Below are 25,979 nucleotides of genomic sequence, written 5' to 3'. Positions count from 1 at the left end.
TTGGAAGCAAAAACTTCCAACCTGCACAGTCAGGGCTCTCTCTCCTTCCTCTCTCTGTCTCTCTGGACTTTGTCTGTCTCTGTCTCTCTGTGTGTCTCTTTCTCTGGGCTGCAGCCCTGTGTCAGGGATGGAGGCCAACATTGGGGTTCCCTCCGGGACTGGGAGGCGCTGGGCCTCCAGAGGAGTGGGGCTACAGCCCCAGATCCCAACCCCTGTGCACGTGACACACACAGGATGCATAGACGCACGTTCCACATAAGACACACACTCATTACTACCCACATGCACCGCAGCGCCCATGGACATCCTGGGACCCCAGCTCAGAGGCGTGAGGAAACAAGCCTCTGCCTCCCTAGCTCGGCAGGATAAGGGACAGCAGGGCAGCTGTCTCTGTCTCTGTGTCTGTCTCTCTCCAGAGGGATTTATGGCAATATTACCCAAAGCCCTCGCTTATGGAGCTTCAGAGGATGCCCTGTGAGCTCCTCTCTTAATAACGTGGCTACTACGGGAGATGGAAATGGGAAGATTTGGCAGTCACCAAGCACTGTAACCCAGACCAGGCCCTGGCTTGACGCGCACCTGATATAGACATCTCAATGAGCTTCCCAGGGCTCTGAGAGCCCCCTCCCCCAACTCTATTTCCCAGGAGGGGGGGGATTTTCCCAACTGAGGGAAGTCTCTTTACCACTGGATAGAAATACGTGCCCTGTAGCTTCAAGTGTTAGAGGATTAACCAGGGTAAAATGAGTCTTCCAAGGTCACCAAGCCAGTGTACACGGGAAGATGAGTTAGTGGCTTTTCAGCTCAGTATTGTACCACACGTGGCCACTTGCAGTCTCTTCAGTTCAATCTCAACCCGTCCGCTCACTAAGTGGCTGCAGCCCCTTCCGCCATCTTGAAGAGAATGTTGCTCTCATTCTAGTTGGATATCGCCATCATGCTTGCTGGGGTGAAGCCTTTCAAAGGTCAGAAGTACCATGACCTCAAGCAGGAGTGCCTCAGAGAGCGCCGGCTCTTCGAGGACCCAGAGTTTCACGCCGGGAACGAGTCCCTCTTCTTCAGCCGCCGCCTGCCGGGCCCGGTAGAGTGGAAGCGTCCTAAGGTAATTACTCAGATGAGCAGGTGCCATGGGGCCTGGCCCAGCGCCCATCAGGGAGCCGTGGGAGGTGCCAGGAGGTGCCAGGGCTGTCGTGGCAAAGTCAGCAAAGGAACGATGCTCTTCCCTCCCTCGAGTCGTAGGGATTCCAATGAATTCTTGCTCACTGCCCAATCCTTATAGAGCTTACTTCTAGTGGAGAAGGGGGTGATCAAGCAATGGGGTCCTGTTCAAAATGGCTAGGAGGGAACCTGACCCCCCCTTGCAGAGATTCAAGCACCGAGGACCTTCCCAAAGATACCTGGGCCCTTTTAATCATGTAACTCTGAGGAAGGCAGTGTGGCAGATTGTGCAGAGGCCCGAGCTTTGGGTCCTGGCGGGAACCGTGACCCTCACTTCCCTCCTCCATCCAGTAAGGACATCTGGGGTCTCTTCCAGCTTTAAATCCTATGACATGACATCTAGGATTTGAGCTGAGAAGTGGCCGCCAAAAGGAGGAGAGAGCTTGTGCCGGTCCAAGATCCCAGGGGGCCGGCGCCAAGATATTAGAAGGCCCTCGAGGTCGTGCCATCGGAGGCTTGGCTGAAGAAACTGCCCCCGGCCTAGGGAGAGAGACGCCCAGGGCCCTCAGCTTGCATGTGGCCGAGTACGAGCAGTCCCGGGCCGGAAGGCCCTGGAAGGACTTGGCGGTCCCCGGCCTTCGTGACCACGGCAACCGTGGTGGCTCGCACCGACCCAGCATTTTAAGTCCTTTGCGTACACTGCCTCAGCAAAAGCCAGCATGGAAGCTGCTGCCAGAGGCCCCAACTCAAAGGCCAGAGAGGGAGGAGTGGGCAACGCTATAATCCTACCTTGCCCTCACTGGAGGCAAAGCCCACTGAGGGTCTAGAGAGAACAGGCAGGGACTCCATCACCCAGGTGGCCACCACATGAGCAGGGCCGGTACTGAGCACATGTGAAGAGTGACGGGGCTGGGGGGGTGGGGGTGGAACAGAACAAAGAGCCTAAGAGGGCCAGGCCCACCCAAAGCTAAGAGTCCAGCTTCAGGGCAGGGCAGCCTTGGCCCAGAGGGGACTTGTTTCCTAGTAGGGCAGTGGCTCCTAGGGCTTCCTTCCCTTGCCCACCACCCCTTCCAGCCTCTACTTCCCCAGGGCCCTAGGGGCTGAGATGACTAAGGGTTTGCCTCCCATGCTGCTTCTGGCTCTGCTCAGTGTCTAGAGAGCCCAGGCAGGAGCTCTGTTAACCCAAGTCAAAGCACATTTCTAAAGCCCAGGCCCATATTTAGAGGGGCAGACCCAGGCCCAGGCTCCCTGCTGAGTCTGCACCAGCCCAGGGATCAGTGGAGGCTGCTGTCCTCCTGCTTATACGCGGCAGCTGACAGCCAGGACCAAGGAGAGCCCTCCACGGGTGGCTGTGTTCTGACAGGGGATTCGGCTCCCCCAGGGCCAATAGCTCCTTCCTGGACCTTCTATCCCAGGGTCAGAGTTTGAGGGACAGCTAGGAAGGACTGCAGAAGCCCTCTCTGGGAGTCTAGCCCTCGCATTTCACAGAGAAGAGCCCAGAGAGGACAAAAGGTGTGTCCAGGTCACCAGAGTTGGGACCAGAAGGCAGGGCCCCTTGCTCTACCTTTCCTGGGTATGCAGACGCTGGAGTCCAGGGCCCCCAGCCAGGCGGCCGAGCACTCTCCGAGGCCTTCCTTTGGGATGGCCAGAACCCAACCCTCCTCCCCAAGCCCGGACCACAAGGGATCCATCCCCCCAGCGAAAAGTCTCGTGCGGGCTCTTCCTCTTTCATTCGAGCCCCTCTCTCTATCTCGGCACTGTCACCTAGAGGCCCACTCCTCTCTTGCCTCTGCAGAGAACCCCATCTTCCAGTCATGGGTCCAAAAGTCCCCACTACCTCCTCCACGGCCTTGGAGGTATGCCTTCCCGGCCCTTCCAAGAGGTCTATATGTGTCCTCCCCTCGTTCTTCTCCTCCAATCTTTGCCAACTTCCCCTGAGGCACCCTCCCATGTCAGCCCCTCCTGTGGCCTGCACTAAGCCCCTGCCAGATCCTGAGGGGGCTCCGGAGCACTAGCCGGTCCCCCCAGAGCGGGCAGTGTTTGCAAAGGGAGCAGAGCAGGCTGGGCATGGGCCAAGTTGAGAAATCCTCTGACTCTCCGGCCACTTAGTCTAGGAGGGAGTTTCTCGGTCCAGCCCTGTGATCTCATTGGCATAGGGAGCTCCCGGGGGCAGCTGGGAAGTGGAGAAGCTGCCCCACCAGTGAAGACTGGCCATTCACAAGCACCTCAGCCCAGGGTCCCACACCTAGTGAATGCTGGGACGGGGAAGGGGAGGACTTCGGCCCGGGCCTCCCAATTCCAAGCCTGCCATTCTGTCCAGTACACCAGGCTGCCTTCTGTCCAAACGATAGCAGGGATAGGAAATGGTGAGGGTGAGATTCGGAAGAATAATGCTCGAACGCTGCCTGCCTTGAAATGTCTCATTTCTTTGTGGGAAGGCTGGAGTTTGGCTCCGTCTCCACGTCCTTGGATACCGCCGAAGGCTGAGGGCTAGGGGCCCTGGACAGGGCGAGGCTCTGCTGAAGAGGCTGACTCCAAGGCCGGGGCCGGGCCGGGCCAGAGGGAGAACACTCATTTTAGGGAGGAGCAGGGAAGAGCACATTTTGGAGTTGAGGGGGGAATACAGAGGGTTCCTTTCTGTGGTTGGCCAGAACACTTAGCACGTCATTTCATGTCTCTGGCTTTGTGTCTCAATCCCTTTCCCCTCCCCACTGTGAGCTGCAAGAGCACAGCTTGGTCTGCCCTAACTTGGGCTAAGCACGCAGTGGGTGCTGTATATATGTAGATTATATGTGGATAGATATGTGGATAGAAAACATTTCCATGACTTTACAAATATTCTCTCATTTACTCCTCACAAAAGCCCTGGGAGGTAGCTGCTCTTATGATGCTCATTTTACTGATGAGGAAACTAGAGAACAGTTAAGTGACTTGTCCAGGAAATATATAGATTATAGATGATAGAGAAACAGATACAGAAATAGAGAAATACATAGATTAGATAGATGTAGAAATAGATAGATTACTGATAGAGATACATAGATACAAAAGTAGATGATCGATAGATGATAGAGAAATAGGATACAGAAATAGAGAAATATATAGATTAGATAGATGCAGAAATAGGTAGATTACTGTGATAGAGAGATACATAGATAAATACAGAAATAAATAATAGATGATAGAGAAATAGATACAGAAATAGAGAAATAGATACAGAAATACATAGATGATAGAGAAACAGATACAGAAATAGAGAAATACATAGATTAGATAGATATAGAAATAGATGATAGATTACAATGATAGAGAGATACATAGATAAATATGGAAATAAATAATAGATGATAGACAGATATAGAAATAGATGATAGAGAATAGATACAGAAGTAGAGAAATAGAGAAATGCATAGATAGATTAGATAGATGCAGAAATAGATACATAGATAGATTACAGTGATAGAGAAATACATAGATAAATACAGAAATAAATCATAGATGATAGAGAAATAGATACAGAAATACATAGATGATAGAGAAACAGATACAGAAATAGAGAAATACATAGATTAGATAGATATAGAAATAGATGATAGAGAATAGATACAGAAGTAGAGAAATAGAGAAATGCATAGATAGATTAGATAGATGCAGAAATAGATAGGTAGATTACTGTGATAGAGAGATACAGAAATACAGAAATAAATACTAGATGATAGACAAATAAATACAGAAATAGATGATAGAGAAATAGATACAGAAGTAGAGAAATGCATAGATAGATTAGATAGATGCAGAAATGGATACATAGATAGATTACAGTGATAGAGAGATACAGAAATAGATGGTAGATGATAGAGAAACAGATACAGAAATAGAGAAAAATACATAGATTAGATAGATGCAGAAGTAGATAGAGATAGAGAAAGAGAGATAGGGAAATAGATTATAGTGATAGAGATACATAGATACAGAAATACATAGATAATAAATGATACAGAAATAGAAAGAGATTAGAGAGCTAGAGAGATGCATAGATAGATGCAAAAATACATATATGTGTATATATGTGTGCATGTGTGTATATATGTATGTGTGTATGTGTGTGTTCATATGTATGTTTTAATTATTCAAATGAGCGAAAAATACTAAATTAACATTTCCATGACTTTACAAATATTCTCTCATTTACTCCTCACAAGAGTCCTGGGAGATAGTTGCTATTATGATGCTCATTTAGAGACAGAGAACAGTTAAGTGACTTGTCCAGGACCACCCAACTAGAAAGGCAAGATTTGAATCTGTCTGAAGGAATGAATGAATGAATGAATGAATGAATGACCTGGTCTGTCCCAGAGTGAATTCCCATGGAGGCCTTTTGCTCTCATCTCAACCCCTTCCCTGCTGCTTCCTGTGTCCCCTCTCTCACAGAGTTGGCTGGACTGGAGAGTTTGTGGAAGCTCCCCAACTCCTGCAGAAATGGCCGGTTGGCTGGCTCCTTTAAGATCCGGCCAGACCTAGGGGAAGTGTAGTGATCCCCAGGAGCCGTAATCCCTCAGAGAGAGCCATTGCCATGGGAGGCCAGCACTGGTGGATACTGGCCCGGGGTTCCCCAAACACATCTCAGGACCATCGAGTCAGAGCCAAGTGGGACCTCAGAGGTCCTCCCCCATTTCACAGATGAGAAAACAGAGGCTCAGAGAGAGGTTAGGTGGCTTGTTAGGTGAAGGTCACACAGGTGACAAGTAGAGACAGAATTTGAACCTAGGTCCTCTCTTTCCACTACGCCACACAATCTCTCCTTCAATCAAGTCAAAATTTGCTACTCCAACTTTCTCTCATAGTACCCCCAGTGGTGGACCTGGCACTTAATAAATGGCCGATCACGTGCTTTTAGTGTTACCCTCTGGGGCCAAACAAAACTAAGTCTACAGCTGACCTCAGAAGAGATCAAAACGAGAGACTTACACGGGAAACTGAACCTAGAATTTTGGCCTCAGTATCACTATATAGGGTGACCCTGAGCAGGTCCCCACCACCACCTCTTTATGCCCTAATTTCCTCCTCTAGAAAATGAGGGAGTTGGATTTGATGAGTTCTAAAATCCTAATCTCCTTCCTCTGCCCAAGCCTCAGTTTCCCCATATGTAAAAACAAAGGGCCAGGCTCCAAGATGTCCGTTCCAGGCCTGAAACCCTATCGTTCTCCATTTCTCTTAACTGGATGCGACCTCTCCTCCTGGCAGCCTGGAACGAGCAGTGATCACTTCCAAGAGGAAAGATTACATTCTCAGTCTGGGATCTCATCACTCCCACCCAAGCGGTCCCAAGAGTTTTCCGTGATGGACCAAACCCACATGGCTGGCGAAGCCCCAGGCTCTGGGTGTCCTCCCTCCCTCCCTCCCTCCCGGCTCAGCTACTTCTTGAAAAAGTAGTTTGGCCCCGGAGGCTGCTCACAGGCCCTGGGCTGGGGCTACCAGGCCCCATATGCTCTTCGGCTCCGGGCACAGAAGGGCACCCTGGAGAGCCAGGAGTGGCGCGAGAGGCTGTGCTGTCGACAGGAGTGTGTGTGTGTGTGTGTGTCTGTGTGTTTTGTGTGTCTGTGTGTGTGTTTTGTGTGTGTGTGTGTGGTGTGTGTGTGTGTCTGTGTGTGTGTGTGTGTGTGTGTGTGTGGTGTGTGTGTGTGTGTGTGCGCATGCACACGGAGCTCCCCAAATGTTTCTTCCAGCTCAGATTTGATGATTCTATAATCCACTGAGTCCACATGAGCAGAGATAGAAAGACAGACCAGAATTCACAAAAGCCCGTGCTGGGCCTCCATGGTGGGAAGAAGGAGCCTTGCCCCTGGGCCTGCCCTTAACTGCCAAGCTCCCACCTTGGGGCCTCTGGCTTGGGCCTTGAGGATGGTGATGGGGTGAGAGAGATGCCCTGGGAGGAAGGGAAGAAGGCACGGGGTCGTACGCGTCCAGGAGCGAAGGCGTCAGCGGGCCGACCACCTCGGAGAAGCTTGCTTCCAGGGGCGGCTGGCCAGCGGCCCCCCCGGGGTCCCCCTCTCTCTTCCCATTTTCTCTCCGCCCGCTCCCTCACCTGCTGAGGATGGCCGAGGGTGGCCTCCAGGGGCGAGGCTGGCCCCCTCTGAGCTTTAGCTCTCTACTCCAGATCCATAGACTATCAGAACCGGCCAGATCCTCGGAGGTCACCTGGTTCGGCCACCCCCATTTTAGAGGTCAGGAAAGGGAAGTCAGAGGAGGAGGCCTGCTGTGTCTCGCCCACAGGTCTCTCAGCTGGTCCACTGAGTACACGTGTCCCCTGGAACACCTCTTTCTTGTGTACTGTTGCTATATCGGAGGGGGTGGGGTGGAGTCCAGAGCAGCCGGCCCCTGGGCAAGACAAGGGCCGAGGCAGCCCACTGGCCCGTGGCTGCACTCAAAGGAAGGAGGGCTTGGCTCGGTCTACTGGCCAGTCTACTCGCTATTCCTGTAGCCGACCACCATCCCCGGAAACCATTTGACAAACAGCCTGGCTCTGGAGCAGCACCGCTGGGCCAGCACAGCTGGGAGGCTTTAGGGGCTTTCCTTCCTGAGCCCTGACTAACGGACATCAAAATATATGAGGGTGATCTCTCTCCCTTGACCCCCAGTCTGTCTGCGCCATCTGGTAAGGTGGGCGGCCCCAGTGAGATGATCCATTTGTGTTCTGTGGCCCTGAGGCTCGGCTGCCAAGGGCCACCCGCAGACGCCAAGGGCCTCCCTGAACCCAGACCGAAACAGGGCCAAAAAGCCCAGAAGAGAAGGCAGGGAGGAGGGAGGGGGAAGGGAGCAGGGAGAGGCAGAAGCCCTACTGGGTCCTTTGCAAAATCTAGCCACTCACCATGTGCTGTGAGCTGTTCACCCACTTCCCACAATCCCACTCTGCCTCCATCCACCTAGCTAACTGGCCACACTACAGAAGCAAAAACAGGGGACCTCATGTGTTGGGATTCAGGGATTCTGGCTCCAGAACAGCCCCACTGTGCACTGGTTGGCAAGTCTCTTCTCTGGACTTCAGTTTGATGGCTCCTTCCCCAGTGCAAGCCTCAGTTTCCCCACATGAAAAAACAGAGGGCTGGTCGCAAAGACCTGTAATGTCCCTTCTCGCTCTGAAATCCCCTGGTGCAATGCAAGCATAAGCACCAAGGCTCACTCAGTCCCCCTGTGCTTCCCTCCCTCACTCGCACTCACTACCCTGGTCGCCATTCGCACTCTTGTGCTTGCTCACTCATTGACGACTCAGCCATTCGTTCTCCTCTTCTCTCATTCATTTCACTCACTCCTTCATTTTCTCCCTCCCTCCCACCCATGCTCACTTCTGGGGGAGTGGGTCCCTCCTCCTTCCCTCCCATACTCACTTTTGGGAGGGGACGGGTCCATCCTTATTCCCTCCCATACTCATTTGTGGGGGGTCATCCTCAGTGGCAGTGGTCAAAAGGGAGCCAGCCAGGTGAGGCTTGCAGGGAGCCAGGGAGGCCAGCCTCGGCCTGGCCTCCTAAGGGAGCTGCCTCTGTTCCAGGACATCTGCGACAACCCCCACCTGTTTGTGGGTGGGATCAGCTCCCACGATCTCCATCAAGGGAAGCTTGGGAATTGCTGGTTCGTTGCAGCCTGTTCCTGTCTGGCCCTCCAAGAATGTCTCTGGAAAAAGGTACTGAGTCGCCTTGGCCGTGGAACGGGGTGCACACGCCGGCGAGCCCTTGCCGGCCTAGCAGGCGGTTGGTCCCAGTGATCGGGACCAGCTGCTCTCTTGCTCTCACTCAGCCTGAAGCAAGTGGGCTCACTTTGGCCTTCTGGGGCCCAGAGGGAGGCTGTAGAAGGGTTGGACGGTTGGGTGAGCTTCCACACTGTGAGGGGGATTCTGGGAGAAAAGTTGGGAAAGCTCCACGTCCAGAGGGGGGCGGGGGGCAGACTGCTCCAGAGTCCTCAGCACGTTTGAGTCAGTGAGTGAAGGAGGAGATGAGTGAGCAGATGAGGGAAGGTAAGAGAGTCAGTGGCCTGGGGGCCCTTGTAGCCCTGAGCCTGTGTCTGTTCTCAGGCGCCCATCGATCGGGCCCATTGGGAATTGTGTCCTCACATTTGGCACTCACTTGCCCTGTGTCTGGATGGCTGACTCATTTCTTGGCACTCTGGTCAGTGGCGCTCAGAGGATGGCCGCGGCATCCAGAACAACAGCCTAGGCAGTCGAGGGACGGCCTGACCCCCAGAGCCATGACCGAGGCGGCCCAGGGATGGCTGTGATCTCCTCATAGGGACCTTGGCATTGTGGAACGAGGGAGTGTCAGCCGTTCCTGTTGCCAATCTCTTGTGCCCAGGTGATCCCCGAGGCAAAGAAGCAGGATTGGGACTCCCGGAAACCGGAGAAATATGCCGGAATATTCCACTTCCGCTTCTGGAATTTTGGCGACTGGACCGACGTGGTGATTGACGACCGCCTGCCCACCATCAACGGGGAGCTGATTTTCTGCCACTCCAACGTGCCCAATGAATTCTGGAGTGCCCTGCTGGAGAAGGCCTATGCCAAGTAAGCCCTTCTGGGAGGCTGGGCTAGGGGAGAACAGAGGCTCAGGAGGCTCACTGGGCACACGAGAGATGGGCACCAGGAGCCTCACTTCACCCCGGGGTTCGCTGGCTCCCAAACACTCGCATCCGAGCAGAAGCTGGGAAGGAGCTAACGCATGAACTCCCAGATGCCCAGAAGAACAGCACTGGCCTCCCCTCCCCGGGTCCCTAATTCCCTCTCTGTGTGCAAGGGGCAACTGAGGCTCAGTCAGGGCAAGGGGCTTCATGGTGTAGACCATCTGAGCTGGAAGGAGCCCTCAGACCTCATGGGGCACCAGCCTCTCAACATGCAAAGAAAAGGCAGAGGGTGAGCGGGCTCCACGGCCTTACTTTAAGAGGAGCGAGCCTTGAGCTTCCAGGCTGGATTTGCAGGGCCCAGTGTCTCCTGCTGCCCCTGCCATAGGCATGTGGGCACCCCAGCTTTGGCAGCCATACTCTAAGGACGTAGAGTCTTGCTTTCCTGGCCTCCCATTCATGTGCCCTGGCCCACAAGAGAATTGTAGAGATTAGGGAATTCTGGAGAGTGCTGGAACTTCCCATTCTGGAGCATAGATCGTGCTGGAAAGGAAGTCCCGGGCGGGGGCACAATGACCGAGGCCTCTGCGTGTGGGAAGGCCAGGCACCAACTGGCTCCTTTCCTCCCCTCGGGCCTCCCCTCTTCTTCCCGCTTCCACTCCAGGCTGGCTGGCTGTTACGAGGCTCTAGATGGCGGGAACACCGCGGACGCCATCACGGACTTCACCGGAGCTGTGTCCGAATCCATCGACCTGCGGAAGGGCAATTATGGCAAGGTCCTCCTGGAGCAGACCAAGCTCTTCGAGGACCTGCTCAAGGCCCACAACAGGGGCGGGCTCATCAGCTGCTCCATCCTGGTACGTCGTTTCATGAGCATCGCTGGATGGACGCGAGCCCGGTCCGGGCCTTCATGAACGCATTTATGCCTACATGAAACAAATGCTCGAATGTGGGAATGAATGAAGTGGCCGTGTGAATGATGGGAGGTGAGGTGATGGGGGCAGGGGGAGGATGCAGGCCCAGCAGCAAGGAGCTGGCATCCGGACATGCTGCAGAGCCCCCCCAGTCAGTGAAAGAAAGGGCTATCCCATGGGCCAAAGGTATGCCATGGACTCCCACATGTGGAGGCCATTAGGGAGGCCATTGTGGGGCCTGGTTAGTGCCAAATGGGGCTCCCCAGGACAGTCAGGACCTGGGGGAGCCAGCTTGGAGCATCCAGGGAGCACTGCCCCAGACTCGCCCCTAGATGCGCCAAGTCTGGCCGTCGCCCCTTCCTTGGCATAAAGCTGGCCCGAAAGCCAGGCTTGTGGATGTGGCCCAGCAAGGAGCTGGGCCCAGAAGCGGGAAAGTCAGACACCTAAAAGGAGGCGTGGTCCAAAGCAGACAAAACCTGGAGGAGCCATTACCTGTCATGTTCTGAACCCACCACCTCTTCTATGGAGGCATCCACGGAGGAGACAGCCCAGAGCTCTGCCTCAGAGGGAGCTTTCCCACCCAGCAAGCCTGGCTGTGTCTGGGCCAGCCTGCCCCAGGCCTTCCCGGGGAATCAAAGATTCCTCCAAGCCCTGGGCAGATCAAAGGCTCCTGCCTCCCGTAGCGGTCCAGCAGGGCCCCCAGTTGGAGAAGAGAGATCTGAGCAGGAGGCGGGGGAGTGTATGTGTGTGCATGTCTATGTGTGAGCGTGTTTCTGTGTACATGTATGAATGTGTGTGCGTGCGTGCGTGTGTCTGTGTGTGTCAGGGGTTTAGGGGAGGATCGGCGGGCCGAGGCCTAAGCCTCCCTGTGTCCCCTGTGTCCTCCGGGCTGTAGCCTGACATCGCCAATGAGCGCCTGGCAACCACGGAGCAGGGGCTGGTGAAGGGCCATGCCTACTCAGTGACCGACATCCGCAAGCTGCGCCTCGGGGAGCAGCTCCTGGCCTTCTTCAAGGCTGAAAAGCTGTTCATGATCCGCATGAGGAACCCATGGGGAAGGCGGGAGTGGAACGGGCCCTGGAGTGACAGGTGAGCTCTGGGCCTTCTCCTCCCCAAGGCTCTGGCTCGGCCCCGATGAGGCGGCAGAGAACCACAGCCGCTCTCCTTCCTCCACCATTTTCCACATCATAACACTCCCGGCACGTTGGCAGACACATTCGCAAAGAGAACCTGAGGCCCAGAGAAACCACCTGTCACATCACTAGTCAAAGACCCAGGGCCCGGGTCTCAACCCCAGCTCTCCAGTTCCCGCTCCCTCAGTCTCTAAGCTAGTCCCCTCAAACTTGTCCAGGAAGTGCCCAAGTCCCATCATTTCTGCCCTTGGGGACTCTGGGTCCCAGAGGGCAGAAGTACGGGCCTATCTACCTCCTCAGCCCCTCCTAGGCCTTGGGTTTGAGTGGGAATTCACTTCCTGTCTGTGGGGCCCAAAGCAGGACCCTCGTCTATAAAAGGAACTAGACGATTATTGAGGTTCCCCCAAGCTCTATGTTTAGGGAACCTAGCAGGTCCAGCATCCTCTACTCTAGGTCCTCTGCCGGAAGGCATGGAGCTATCCAGGTCCCTCTGAGAAATGGATCCAGCTTTCTGGGGATCCCCTCCACCACAGCCTGACATCAGAGTTGGCCATGAATCGAATCCCTCCATTTTCTGTCCTTTAGCTCTGAGGAGTGGCAAAGAGTGAGCGAAGCGGAGAGGAAGAACTTGGGGCTCAATGTGACCGATGATGGAGAGTTCTGGTGAGGAAAGGGGCCCGCTGGCCCAACTGCCTGGGAGGGAACAAGATACCTCAGGGCGGGCAGACAGGAAGAAGACCCGAGTTCAAATGCGACTTTCTTTACTGGCTATATGACCCTCAGCAAGTCCCTTGACCTGTTTTTAGTGAGCCTGCCTGCCTTAAATCTCCCCCCACTCCTCCATTCTCCATATCATCCATTTAACCATCAGATTGATTTTTTTTTTTTTGAAAGCACAGGTCTACTCAGGTCACTCTCCTACTCAATAAACTGCAGTGGCTCCTATTGTCTCTGGGATCAAATACAAAGGCTGGCTTTTTCCATATCTCATATATATCTAGTTACTGACATGTTTTTTTCCCTCCTGAGCTGTGGATTCCTTGAAACAGAAACTGGTTTTGTCTTTCCTCGTATCCTCAGTGCTTAGCACAGTGCCTGACACATAGTAGGTGTTTAATAAATGCTCGCCAAATGACCAATTAACTGAGGTAGGTACTATTTTTATCCCTATTTTGGAGATGAAAAAATCAAGGCAAATGACTTACCTGGGGTTGCACGGCTAGGGAGTGATTTGAACTGGGCCCAATCTCTGACCTTTATCCAACATTTATATGGAGCCTTAACATTGCCAAAGCTCCAAGAATTCCCCTCTCTCGATCTCGCACCAGTGCTGTGTGCCAGACATAGCGGTCTGCTGACGCTCACGAGAGTACCAGGGGTCTAAGGTGGGATCCAAGCCCACACAGCCTCCTGGAGGCCAGGAGCCTCGACCCATTACATTCGGAGCCGCTCAGAGCAGATATTCTGGAAGAGTTGTGCAAGGAAGCAGCCCCTCATGTCAGGAGAGCTCAAGACGAACCGGGTGCAGGGTTTTGGCACTCCAAGGGTGGGGGCCAGAAAGCAGGGAAGACACACCCCATGGTGAGAAGGACATGAAGTGAGGCTGGAAAGGAGGGAGGGAGCAAGCTCACCGTGAGCATTCGAGAAGAACTGGCCTTTGACCCCAAAGCTGTGGGACGCCATCTTCTCAGGCCCAGACCTGGGTAGAGAATGGATTGGTAGAATTAGGGAGGAGTGGAGAAAGGGGGAATCAACAATTGCACCCAGGACAGTGGGGATGGCAGGGCCAGCTCTAGGGCCGAGTGGGCCTGAGACTAATCGCTCTCGAGGTAGACCTCAAGGTAGAAAGAACAATCCATCCCAGAGCCCAGAGCCACACTGTCCTAGCCCCAGCAAGGCTTTCCTAGGAAAAAAGTGAGAAAGAGTTATTTTATTTTATTTTATTTTATTTTTTGCTGAGGCATTTGGAGTTAAGTGACTTGCCCAGGGTCACACAGCTAGGAAGTCTTAAGTGTCTGAGATCAGATTTGAACCCGGGTCCTCCTGACTTCAGGGCTGGTGCTCTATCCACTGTGCCCCCTAGCTGCCTTTACAAGGATTATTCTCAACAAAGCTCAGAGATATCCTCCTCTGGGTGCTTCTGGTCCAACCCCATCCCATTACAGAGGATAAGGCTGAGTCCCAGTATGGAGAAGGGCCTGGGTCAAAGGTCACATAGCCCATGAGTGGCAGTCAGGGTTTGCACACGGGGCTATTTTTCCACCTCTTGCCAGGAGAGGATGGTATAGCCTCAGAGTATGGAAACTGAAGGCGGGGGCCATTGTCCACAGCTCAACAGAGAAGAAAGAGCATGGCATTGGAAGTCAAAGGGTTTGGCTCAGACTCTTGACTCTCATGACTCCCTGTGGGACATAAGGCATGCCCCTCCCCATCTCTAGGCCTCAGTTTCTTTCCCTGTAAAATGAACTGGGCACTTAAAATGATCCATCTTAGCTCTAGAGAATAAATAAGAAAATGTACCTACCACCTCACACCTCTGATTGGCTAAAATGAGAAGAAAACATGATAAAATGTTGGAGGGGATGTGCAAAAACTGGGACACTGGTACATTGTTGGTGGAGTTGTAATGATCCAGCCATTCTGAAGTGCAATCTGGAACCATGCCCAAAAGGCTTTCAAACTGTGCATCCCCTTTGACCTAGCAGTATCTCTACTGGGCCTGTATCCCAAAGAGATTACACAAAAGGGGCAAGAAAATGTATCTCATTCCTCTTCATAGGAAGGTGGGAGCCTATGGGTACAGAATGCAGCATGCATCCTCAGAAGTGTGTAGCAACATGAAGGTGAATTGCCAGAAACAATTATATCGTAATAAAGTAAAAGACAAGAATAGCACTTCTAAATTTTATTTTTATTTTTATTTATCTATTCATTCATTCATTCATTCATTCATTCATTCATTCATTTGCTGAGGCAATTGGGGAAGCCACTTGCCCAGGGTCACACAGCCAGGAAGTGTTAAGTGTCTGACGTCAAATTTGAACTCAAATCCTCCCAACTTCAGGACTGCTGCTCTATCCACTGTGCCACCTAGCTGCCTGAAGAATAGTGCTTTTTAGAAAAAGAATAGAGGCAATTGGATGGGATGGCCTCAAATGTCCCTCCTAGGCCCAAGGCCTCTGCCGCCCAGATTTTCCGATCCACTGAGGCCCAGCTTAGGAGACATTCGCCGGCTTCACTCCTTTCCCATGGCTCTCTCCTTAGGATGGCCTTCGGGGACTGGTGCAACAGCTTCACTGACGTGGACATCTGCCGCAATCTGAACACCTCCATCTTCAGCATCCATAAGACTTGGGAGAAGGCTATGGTGCGAGGGGCATGGCTCCATGACGAGGACCCCCTGGCCAATCGGGCTGGTGGCTGCCTCAACAACCGTGCCACCTTCTTGCAGAACCCCCAGGTCTGAGCCCTTTCCCCTTTTCTCTCCGCCCCCCCAACTTGCAGCATCCCGGTTCCTTCTCTAGCCATCAACCAGCCTTGCAGGCATCCTAGACGCCCCCTTCCTCTTCTGCATGGCCCACCATGGCCTCTCGAACCCGCTTTGGGCAGCCTGGAGGGCTTACTTGGCAAGGGCCCACCAGTGTTCCACTCGGGCCATCCAAGGTGGAGTCCAAGAGAAAACAGCCAGTCATATCCCTCTCAGGTCCAAAAGTTTCTAAGGCTGGGCCAGCCACGTGGGAGTCGGGTCCTTTCATCCTTGGAATCCCAGTGGCAAAGGCAGGCTGGCTCCCAGTGACCTTATGGAGCAAAGCCTCCTGGCCCAGAGATATTCAGATTCCTGTGGGGAAAGACCTAGGAGGCCCTGGTGGACCACAAGCTCAATAGGAGCTAATAGGATGACCACCACAACCAAAAACAAGTGATCTGGAAGTACAATGTAAGAGGCAGAGTGTCCGAGAGGGGAGGGGTAAGCCTGGCCTGCTCTGCCCTGGGCAGACTCCCCATGAAGTGCTATGGTCACCCTGGAGGTAGCATAACCGGGACGGGGAGGAGACCCTAGACTGGGCCATGTTGAAGAGAAGGCTCAGGGGCCCTGGTGAGCTCTAGTCAAGTACCAGAAGGGCTGGCCCACGGAAGAGGGATTGGGCCCAAGGGACAGAACCAGCAGCAGCAACGGGTGGAAGAGGAGGGAAGGGGAAACGGAGCAAAGCTGATTAGCAAGGGTTGGATGGTCTGCATGGGGCGGGGCAGGGGGCTGCATCCCCCAAGGTGGCCAAGCCAACCTGGGCCCAGGACAGCTGCCCCTCTTTAAAATGGAGGCAGACCGGAGGGGTTTGCTCCACACTGGAAGCTCAGAGAAGTTAGAGCCGGAAAGGCCTTTAGTGCAACCCTTTCATTTTACAAAGAAGGAAACCGACACCCTGGGAAGGGAAGCAGTTTTGCCCAGGTAGCAAAATGACGCCTGGCGGTGGGCCCGTCTCCTACTCCAGCCTGCCCGCGTCCTCAGCAGCTGCACACTATATCAAGCTCACGAAGCTAGCCAAGGAGGCCCCGGCCAGGTCAGGCTCAGCTCATGGGGCCCCTTGGAGTACAGTCTGTCCACGAAGGCCCCTCTTCCTGCCCTCTCCTTCCCCCAGCGCCTCCCATAAGGACAACGGAAGATGGAGGCCAGGTGGTCCGGCTTGTGTCGAGGCGGCCCAGGCCTTTGAAGCCCAGGCAGCTTCCTCTGGGGCTCGTGGGCGGGCCGGCCTGAGAGGTCAGCAGTCTGCACAAGAGATGCAAACTGGCTGGAAAGTTCCAAAAGGCTGATGTTCACAGGAGGTGGGGAGGAGGCAGCGGGAAGAACTTCCTGGTGGGAAGGGCAGGTCCCAAGTGGGACAGGTTCCCCATCCTGGGAGGTCCTCTAGGACCTCCTCGATAGGACCGGCAGAGGGGCTTCTCGAGCCAGGCCCGGCTGATGGAGGCAACCCTTACCCCTGAAGTCTCGTGACTGGGTCATCGGGGTACAGACGGGGCCGTGAGTGTTCCAGGCCGGGTGTACCGGCGCACACCTGCGTGTTTGTGCATGTACGAGCGTGTGTAGTATAAGCCGTGTCTGTGTGCACATGGGCCTGCCCTTGTAGGCCCTGGGACAGAAAGGAGCGGCCAGCCAGTCTCCTGCAGACAGGGCGGCTGGGCAGGAGGTGCTCCACAAAATGGAGCCCCTCCTCTGTTTGTTTACAAACTGCCCCCTGATCTTTTCCTACTTTTTTGAAGGGAGGCCAAGAGACCGTGATCCCCCAGCTCTGGCTCCTCCATTTTCCTCAATCTCAACCCTTCTGTCCCTGCTTCCCAATGACTTGGTCTCAACTTTGCCTACTTAACCTACTAATGAGCAACCGGTCACTTGTCCCCAGTCCGAGAGCCTTCTCCACCATTATTCCAGGGAGGGACCCAAGTTGTCACGGGACCTTTGCCAAAGTCCGATATCTCTCCAACCCTCGACGTTCCCCTCGGTCAAAGCAATGGTTTAGGCTGGAGGATCTCTAAAGGGACTCCTGGCTCTGACTGTCTTTGCACTAAGGGTTTGCACCCTTTGGGTGCCTTAATGTCCCTCTCTGTAAAACGAAATAATCTCCAAAACTCCTCCCAGCTCTTTGTTCAAAGAAATCTTTCTGTCACTGGGCCTCAGTTTCCCCCCTCTTCCATAAGATGTCATTGGGCACAAATGGAGAAAAGGGGCCATGAGTATAGCTATTCATCTTTGGTTCTTCCCATCTGTCCCTTCAGTACCAGGACTGCCCATCAAGAAGCCCTGCTCCCTGGGATTGGCAGCCCCTTAGGTGTGGGGAGTATATGGCCTCTGGCTGTCTCTGCCATCTTTGCCTCCTCATAGGATTTACCCACTGGGCCACAGTTGGGTGGCCAAGCTCTCCAGGAGCTCCAGGCTAGGTTTTTCCAAAGAGAAATCAGGTTTCCTGGCTGTTTGACCCTGGGGCAAGTCACTTAACCCCAAGGAAGGAAGGAAGGAAGGAAGGAAGGAAGGAAGGAAGGAAGGAAGGAAGGAAGGAAGGAAGGAAGGAAGGAAGGGAGGGAGGGAGGGAGGGAGGGAGGGAGGGAGGAAGGAAGGAAGGAAGGAAGGAAGGAAGGAAGGAAAGGAGGGAGGAAAGGACAAAGGAAGGGAGGAAGGGACAAAGGAAGGGAGGAAGGGAGGGAGGGAGGGAGGGAGGGAGGGAGGGAGGGAGGGAGGGAATCAGGTTTGGACTGGTTGTTTCCCAGGAAGTGCACGCCTGGCCACGCAGCCGGTCTGACTGCTACCCCTCTCCCCACACCTTGCTGTGTTATGTATAAGAGCATCCCAGCCTCTGGGAGCCCCTTGAAAGCTGGAAAGCCTTGATCCAGGCCAAATGGCAGACTCTCTGCTGTTGGCAGCCCAGTCTCCAGAGGCTCCCTGGTACGGTGCCGTAAGGAGGACATTTTTCAGCCTCCTCGCCACTCTTGGGGACCCTCTGCTGAGTCTGAAGCTGCCCTCCTGGCAGTGCCCGTTCTCCCGGGCCTGGTGGCTCGCCGCCTCCTTGGCCCATGTGTGTACAGGGACTCCAAGGGCAGACGGAGGCGGTGTGATCACGCTGCCCCTAGTGTGTCCCGGGGTTCATCTGGGCTGCGGGTCTAGAAGGGGATTTCAGTTTCAAAGGTGACGCCCCCCGTGCTGAGAGCCCGCCCGGCCTAGAATCCGAAGCACCAAATGTCAGATGGGGAGGGGGGTTAGAAACCATGTGCTCCCAAACCTTTCTCTGACAAAGGAGGAAACAGACTGGGGTGGGGGGAGGGAGAGGCGACCCGATGATTGACATTTCTCAAAGGCCCACTGGTCCCATAGTGCTTTGCTCCCAGCGAACCCTATGGGATGAGTAGCACCACCTGGGAGGGGGGCATGTCCAGCCCAGGGATATGTGGTAGGGGAACCAAGGAGCTAGTTCTTAAGGCTCTCAGCCCCAGAGCGCCCATCCCTGCTCCGGGCTGCTCGGGACCCGCTTGGAAACCACTGCCTAAGATGGCCCTCATTCATCTCCCCTCAGTATGTCTTCAACATCAATAAGGAAGAGGACAAAGTCCTGATCTCGCTGCAGCAGCGTGACCAGCGCCCTTACCGCAAGGATGGCCGGGGAGACAACTACATCATTGGCTTTGAGATCTTCCGGGTAAGGCGGTGGGCGCAGGGGGCCTGGGGCCCTCCCTCGGCTGGGCTCTGGCCCCGGCTTCCCCGCCGGCAGCTCCTGGGCCGGGCTGACGCCCCTTGTCCCCCACCCCAGGTGGAGCTGAATAGGGAGTACCGACTCCATCAGCTGCAGGTCCAGGAGAGGGTGGCCGGCTCCACCTACGTTGACTCTCGCACCGTGTTTCTGAGGACCGTGCTGAAGAAGGGCCGCTACATCATCATCCCCACCCTGTTCCAACCGGGGGACACCAGCGAGTTCATCCTGAGGCTGTTCACTGACATCCCCTCGGAGCTCAGGTTCTGGGCTGGGGCCCCGCCTTGGCAGGCTAGAGAGGAGGGACCTCAGAGGACGTCTGTTCTCCAGAGGGAGAAGCTAAGGCCGATGGCAAAGGTGGGGGGGGGGGGGGCTTTGGCCAGAGGTAGCCAGTGAGTGGACGAAGCGAGGCTCCAAGCCGGCACCCTTTGCCCAAGCCGGCTGGCACAGACGCCGGCTTTGGGAGAGGACGGAGCATGGTGCTGGGAGTGTTCGCACCCGGCTCTTTTACCGGCTGAGGGAGCGGCACCTTTGCGGGCCTCCATGCCTCCCTCTAGACCTCCTCCCCTTAGAGGACTTCACAAGGCCCTGGGAGGTGCTGATCTCTGAAAGTGGGCCCCGCCAGGCCCAGCCCAGGTTTTAAGCTCACTTCTCATTCCCCGACAGGGAGCTCACGCTGGACAAGCCCGAGCCCGGGTGCGCCAGCCTCCTGTGCGGCTATCCCCAGCGTGTCACCCAGCTGAGCATCCACAGCGTGGAGGGCTTAAACAGACACGGTGGCTCAAGAAGTGAGTCGGCAGGCCATGTGGGGTCTCAGAACGGGCCCCCAAGCGGGGCCTGGCGGGAGCGGGACTCGCTCAGCGGTCCTGGGCCTGGGGCAGGGTGGGCCGGGCAGCGGGAAGGGAGATCTCCACCCCATGGCATCTTGCCTCCTGCTTACAAGCTCTGAAAACGGAGGTAATTCAGAGCCTCGGTTTCCTCCTCTGTAAAGTGAGGTGTTTGAACTGGATGGCCTGGATAATTTCTTCCAGCTCTGGCAGTCTAGGAGCCTGGGGCTGGGCTGGGGAGGGAAGGAAACAGTTGGCAGCAGGAGCCACGGGCTGGGTGGGTGGCTGGGTGGCTGGCTGAGGTCCAGCCAAGGGCAGGAGCTGCTTTCTGGGGGCTGGGCTCTCCGCCCAGGGCTCGCCTCAAGCCCTCTGGAGCAGCTGCCAATAGCCGTGGCTGGAGCCACGGCCGAGCTCCCCGGGGGCCGCGCACAACGGCCACCCCGGCAGCTGGCCACGCGCTGCCCGAGGCTGGCGGCCTGCTCCCTGCCAATGAGCACTTCCCTCTGGCCAGCCCGCTGCCGGCAGCCGGGTCAGCTTTGTTTTGGCCGGTGCCCAAGGAGGGAGGACCGGTGCTCTCCGGAGGGCCCGCTATGTGTCTAGGGGAGCTGGGGGGGGAGCCATGAGCAATCTCATGCTATCACAGCAGGAACGCCAAGAGGACCTAACTAACACTGATGTCACAATGGAGGAAACTGAGGCTCGCGGAGGGAAAGAGCCTTGGCCAAAGCTGTACAAGTTAATGTCAAAACCCCAATGCAAACTAGAACTTCTCACCGGAACCTTAAGGAGGCCAGCTTAGGCCTGGGGCCCAGAGGCTAGAACATACAAAGCCCCTCAGCAGTAGAGGGGCCCCTGTCTCCAATAGCTGCCCCCTCCAGTGGCTTCCCCCTTTCTCCGCCGGCTGCCCCCCTCCCACCAACTCCAGACCCCCCCCAGGCACAGAGGTCACAGGAGCTTTGTTTCAGATGCCAACCTCTACCTCATCATCAAGTGTGGGAAGGAAAGAGTCCTGTCATCTGTGCAGAAGGAGTGCATGGACGCCGTTTTTGATACCAAGGTTATATTCTACCGCAAGAATATCAAGGATCCCATCGTGGTCCAGGTGAGAAGGGAGTGGGAGGGAGGGGGGCTGGAGGGCTGAGAGCTACGCCCCCCCCCCAGAGGCCTCATGACAGATCGCAGCCCAACCACATCTCCATCCTGTGCCTTCAGGTGTGGAACAAAAAGCTTCTGTGTGACCGATTCGTGGGCCAAGTGACCGTGGTAGGCGAGCCCAGTGACTCCCGGGAGCTGCGGACCCTCCAGCTTAGGGACAAGGGTGCTCCGGACGCCCCACCTGTGACCGGGCAACTCAGCCTCAAAGTGGTGTCCACCGATGACCTCACGGAGCTCTGAAAGCCTGGCTCCCACCTCCCTCCGGCACCTTCCCTGGTGGAGTCCTGTCTTCTGTCCAGGGCCAGGGGGAGGAAAGAGGAGGAGAGGAAGTGGGGGGGAGGGGGAAGGGAAAAAAGGGAGGGGGAGGGGGGAAGGGAGGGAAAAGAAGGGAGGGGGAGGGAAGGGAAAAGAAGGGAGGGGGAGGGGGGAGGGAGGGGAAAGGAGACCACTCCAGGCTCCATTCTTTCTGAGCTGAGTTGGAGGGGACGAACAAGTGGAAGGTGCCCGAGCCAAGCTCACTGACCAACCCCAGAGCATGGAGAAGCTCTGAAGCCCAAACAGCACCGCTTCCCGCCACAGGCCCCGCCGACCCGTCCTGGCGATTAGGGTGGCGAGCCAGGGCGGGCTGGGCTGGGGGGCCCCCCAAGCTCCAAAAGCCCACTAACCCAGCTCCGATTCTTCTCTTACTTGCTTTGAAACCGCCTCGCAAAGTAGAGAACCAGGATGTACTATTATGGCCGTTCGCCCAAGGAGGTTCGACGAGCCAGCGATGAGGGTGCCTCCGAGGCTTTGGGGAGCCCACAGGAAGGAGGGTGATGGGAAATAATAGTAATAACTGATATTTATGTAGGGCTTCCATCACGCAGGCCCAGGGCTTATCAGCACCCTCACACCATAGTAGTGGGCACCGTGTCATAGACCAGGGAGCTGAGCCCAGAAGGGCCCCACCGGGGCCTCCAGGCCCGCTGTCACTGCCTAGAGCTTGAGGCCAGTTGGGTGTCACTAAAGTAGGAACCCTTCAGGAGGCCTTTGGAGGCAGCACTGGCGGGCTGTTGCGAGTTGGGAGTGGAGGCTGCCCATAGCCCCCTATGTGCTTCCACCTGATGAAAGGAAAACACCGGCCGCAGAGCCAGAGGCCCTGGGGGGGCGGGGTCAGGTCCCCTCATCTTCAACCAGGGGGAACATGGCCTGATTCCTTCCCACTGGACCTCAGTTTCCCACCTCTGTGCAATGGGGGTTTAGAGCCCATTACTGAGCTCCAGCATCCCTTGAGGCACAAGCAGCAATGCCCAGAAGTCTCCAGGGCAGTGGATAAGGCGGACATGGCCTAGGTCCGGTGGCTCAGCTGGGCCCTAAGCCACTTGGGTCACCTGGGGGAGGATACCTTGTATTTGCAAACTTGCTTTAATCTTTCTTTGTCTTTCAGACTGGGGGGAGGGGGGGTATGGGGAACATCCCGGCAGGGAAGCTGAGGCAGCCAGGGTGCCAGGTCCTGTCCAGATCACATCACGTGCCTAGGGCTCTGAGGTTGGGGGGGGTGCTCCCTGCAGCAGGGAGCCCCTTGTCCTTGTGGCCCAACTGCCTCCTCCTCTTTCTCCGCGACCCCAAGCAAAGCCTGCCTGCACTGGCCTGCCCTGCTTTCAATAAAAACCTAGCTGGTCGGTCCTTCACTGTACTGGCTCAAGGAGCATTTATTGAGCGCCACTTCTCCGGTGTTTGCTTTTGTGCTTCTGGGGATGGGCTGAAGGGGAAGGGAGAGAGCAGCCCCTGAGCCGGGGATAGAAAGGGAGGCACAAAGCAAGCATTTAAGAGATGCATCCAAGTGACAGGAATTCTGGCCTCCCCTCCAGCCCAAACAGACCCTTCAGCAGAACTTGCCCTTGGGAAAAACTGGGGACAACTGTCATGTCCGCTCCTCCCTTCCACGCACCCCTCCTAAGCTTCTCCAGGCCCAAGCCCCCCCAGTTACTTTAACATGGATTCGAGCCTTCCCCATGCCGGTTCTTCCTCCACACATGGTCCCCACAAGCCCCACAGGCTCGGCCAACCAGCGAATGCTTGGGCATTTCTTAAGGGCCTCTTCCGAGCCGGGCACGGCGCTAGGCCACTGGGGATCCAGACCCAAGAGTGAGACAGCCCAAAGACTGTAGGAACAGAGGATGATGGGAGTGTCCTTTCCCAAATTTCACCAGTGCCCGCCTCCCCGCCATCCACTGAGCTCCTGTAGCTTGTGATGCTACCAGATGAGCCCAAAGGAGCCGCGCCATTCCTGCTCCCTTTTTTGGATGCAGGACCTTATGAGGCAGCCACCGAAACCCAGAGACGACTCTTAGATGGGTAGATGGGATTAAATCTAAGCCCCTCGTTTGACAGATGAGGGAACTGAGGCCTGGAGAAGACCGGGCCCTTGCGCCATGGCGTACAGGAAGTAAGGCAAAGAGCTGTGGGTGGACCTCAGTGTCCTCTCCACCGCCTCCCAAACAGCCCTCCCCATCTTGGCCATCACCCAAAGGGACAAACCATTCCTGACAGGAATGACAGCCAAGAGGCTGACTCGGCAGTGGCCTTGCGCAACGGCTGCTTTGGAAAAGGGCCCGTTATGGCTGAGCGGACCCTGGGAGTCAACACAGGCTAGCCTCGCGCCGACAACCAGCAATGTGCAGAGGGCTGGATTTCAGCCCCCCAAGGAGGAAGGTTACAGCAGACTCTTCAGAGAGCTGGAAGCCACCAAAGCCTTTGTTAGGGGCCTTGTTCAGAGCACGTGTGCAGAAGCCTCCTTCCCACATGGGAGACTGGTGGAGCCTCTGCAGAAAGGCCCCCAAAAGCAAGTAGGGACCTAGGCCTCCACCGGATCCAGAACCAGATGCTCCCTGGAATCAAAGCAGGCAAAAAAGCTGGAGCATCCGGGCAGCTTTTGTGGGAAATGGCGGCCCCAGACAAGGTGATCCCCAAGGGCTCTTCCAGCCCAGCCACTCCAGAAGCCTCCCTTTGATTTTTCCCAAGTCATTTTTCATTTTTCAATTTAATTTTGGGGTAGGGATACAATTCTCGGCTCTGGCCTGAAGATGGCAGCGTCGTCACATGCTTGACAGTCCCACAGGGTTGCCCTGTGCCTGAGAGCCCTCCAGTGGGGGCAGTGTGTAGCGGGAGCCTCGGGGCTCTGGCAGCCACCCTTCTCCCATGGCCACAAGCTCAGCACCGCGCCCTTGGTCCCAGCAGCCCACCGGATCCCTGAGGGGCAGCAGCCTCACCTCCCCTTCCCCACACCTCGGAGGTGGTCCCGGGACACTCGGGCACGCTTGCTTATTATCCCTGCTGGGCTTCCAGGGTCTATCTGGGCTGCCCCTCTCCAGCCCCACAGTCCTGGCCAACTCCCTCCCCCTCAGTTCACCAGACTCCCATACTTGGGGCTGATCTTAATGGCCATGTAATGGACCCCCATCAGCTGAACACAATTCCCTAACTACCCCCCCCCCCAAGCCCCATCCGGGAGGGACTCATGTAGCCCCAGAGACAAGCCAGCCTGGAAAAAATGCTGGAGAGGAGACAGCTGGTTTGGGTGGAATGTGCACCGGGAATGGGGACTATCTGGCTCCATATTGGCTCAGTCGCTTCCTCCTAAGTGCCCCCACTCAATTAATTCACTTACCTTGGTTTCCTCATCTGTAAAGTGATAATACTAGCACCACCACCCCCAATAGGGTCATTGTGAGGATTCAAATCCAGTATGTGCTGTGTGAGCTTTAGAGCTTTCAATGTGCGCTGATCAGAAATAGACAATTTCAATCATATAAAAATAAAAAGAAGGGGGACAAGGATTTTGTAGAAGAAAGTCAACATTCATTAAGTCCTTTCTTTAAGGGAGGCACTGCTGGGTAGCAAAGGTACCAGAGCAAAAGTCAACCAGTTCCTGCCCTGAAGTTTACATTCAAAGAACAGGGGAATGGAAGGGGAGGCGAGGCGACAGAGTAGTCTGGGTCACCTGCAGGCCTCCCAGCAGCTCCCACTCACCGGTAGGACCCTCAGGAGGACCATTACTGCAGGTTCCAAGTTCTCTGTGGGGCTGCACACAGCCCAAGAGCCCCCCGTGATGCACTGACCTTACCAGCAGTCAGCCAGGGGTCACAATTAGCTCAAAGCCAAGGCATTTACTGGAATGGCACAGTAAAAAGAGCAGCAATGGAACATCCCATCAAGCTCGAATGTGCTTGCCCACAAGAGTATTGGGGTGAGCATACAAAACTCACGGGTGGAGACACGTGGGGAGGGAACACGTTGGCCGAGGCTTGGGTGTCGCCATACTCTTCTGCCTGCAGAGGCCACCAACGGCCTCCACTCACTTTGGCCTCTGCTCCACCAAATGATTGCAACTGCGTGGACCCTCCCGGCTCCTGTGCTGTTAAATGGTTAAATGTCACTGAGGAAAGGTATTGTCCCGCCACCTCTAATTGAGCTCAGCTGACATCCTCTCCACTTTCAGAATGGACAGGCCTACTCCCTGGGACCAGTGGGAGCCTCCGTGGCCAAACTCGGACTTCAGGCCTCTCAGACTCGGCCCCACCAAGGGATGTCCTGCCAGTGGGGAGTGATGGTTCCCCCCCACCTTGCTTCAATAAATTGACAAGACCCCAGAGAGCTGGGCTCTCACTCTTTCATGTCAATCCTCCACAGTTCAATTCTCAGTTCCCCCCCTCCCCACACACACACTCACTCTCTCTGCCTCTCACTCACACACACACAACACACACAACACGCCCCTTGTCTGAGGTACAGGAAAGGGCACCTGGCAAGCCCAGAGTGTGGCTTCCCAGATTGTAAAGGGCATTCAAATTGGAGTGATCCATTTGCATATGAAAAGGCAGGGAAGCCCATTGAAGATCACCAAGACTAAGGGCCTTGGGAATAAACTCAAGTCTGGAAAAAGGCGATTTTCTCCCCCACCGGGGCAAGCACCCC

The 25,979-nt window shown here is 55.4% G+C and overlaps 1 protein-coding gene across 1 annotated transcript in view; it reads left to right on the top strand.

Moving 5' to 3' along the window:
- Nucleotides 1-21,336, top strand: part of CAPN6 (calpain 6) — a 24,395-nt gene extending 3,059 nt beyond the window's left edge. The window contains exons 2-13 of the mRNA XM_074277455.1: nucleotides 923-1,102; nucleotides 8,705-8,836; nucleotides 9,501-9,709; nucleotides 10,427-10,619; nucleotides 11,572-11,765; nucleotides 12,395-12,472; nucleotides 15,074-15,269; nucleotides 18,868-18,990; nucleotides 19,102-19,304; nucleotides 19,708-19,829; nucleotides 20,834-20,970; nucleotides 21,081-21,336. Coding sequence (XP_074133556.1) covers nucleotides 938-1,102; nucleotides 8,705-8,836; nucleotides 9,501-9,709; nucleotides 10,427-10,619; nucleotides 11,572-11,765; nucleotides 12,395-12,472; nucleotides 15,074-15,269; nucleotides 18,868-18,990; nucleotides 19,102-19,304; nucleotides 19,708-19,829; nucleotides 20,834-20,970; nucleotides 21,081-21,263 — 1,935 coding nt within the window. The 5' untranslated portion in view covers nucleotides 923-937 and the 3' untranslated portion in view covers nucleotides 21,264-21,336. The remainder of the gene's footprint in view (nucleotides 1-922; nucleotides 1,103-8,704; nucleotides 8,837-9,500; nucleotides 9,710-10,426; nucleotides 10,620-11,571; nucleotides 11,766-12,394; nucleotides 12,473-15,073; nucleotides 15,270-18,867; nucleotides 18,991-19,101; nucleotides 19,305-19,707; nucleotides 19,830-20,833; nucleotides 20,971-21,080) is intronic.
- The last annotated feature ends 4,643 nt before the right edge of the window (nucleotides 21,337-25,979 follow it).

This window comes from Sminthopsis crassicaudata, chromosome X, assembly GCF_048593235.1.
Source record: "Sminthopsis crassicaudata isolate SCR6 chromosome X, ASM4859323v1, whole genome shotgun sequence".
Lineage (NCBI taxonomy): Eukaryota > Metazoa > Chordata > Mammalia > Dasyuromorphia > Dasyuridae > Sminthopsis > Sminthopsis crassicaudata.
Note: the sequence above shows the minus strand (reverse complement) of the source record. Positions and strands in the feature narration are given on the sequence as shown.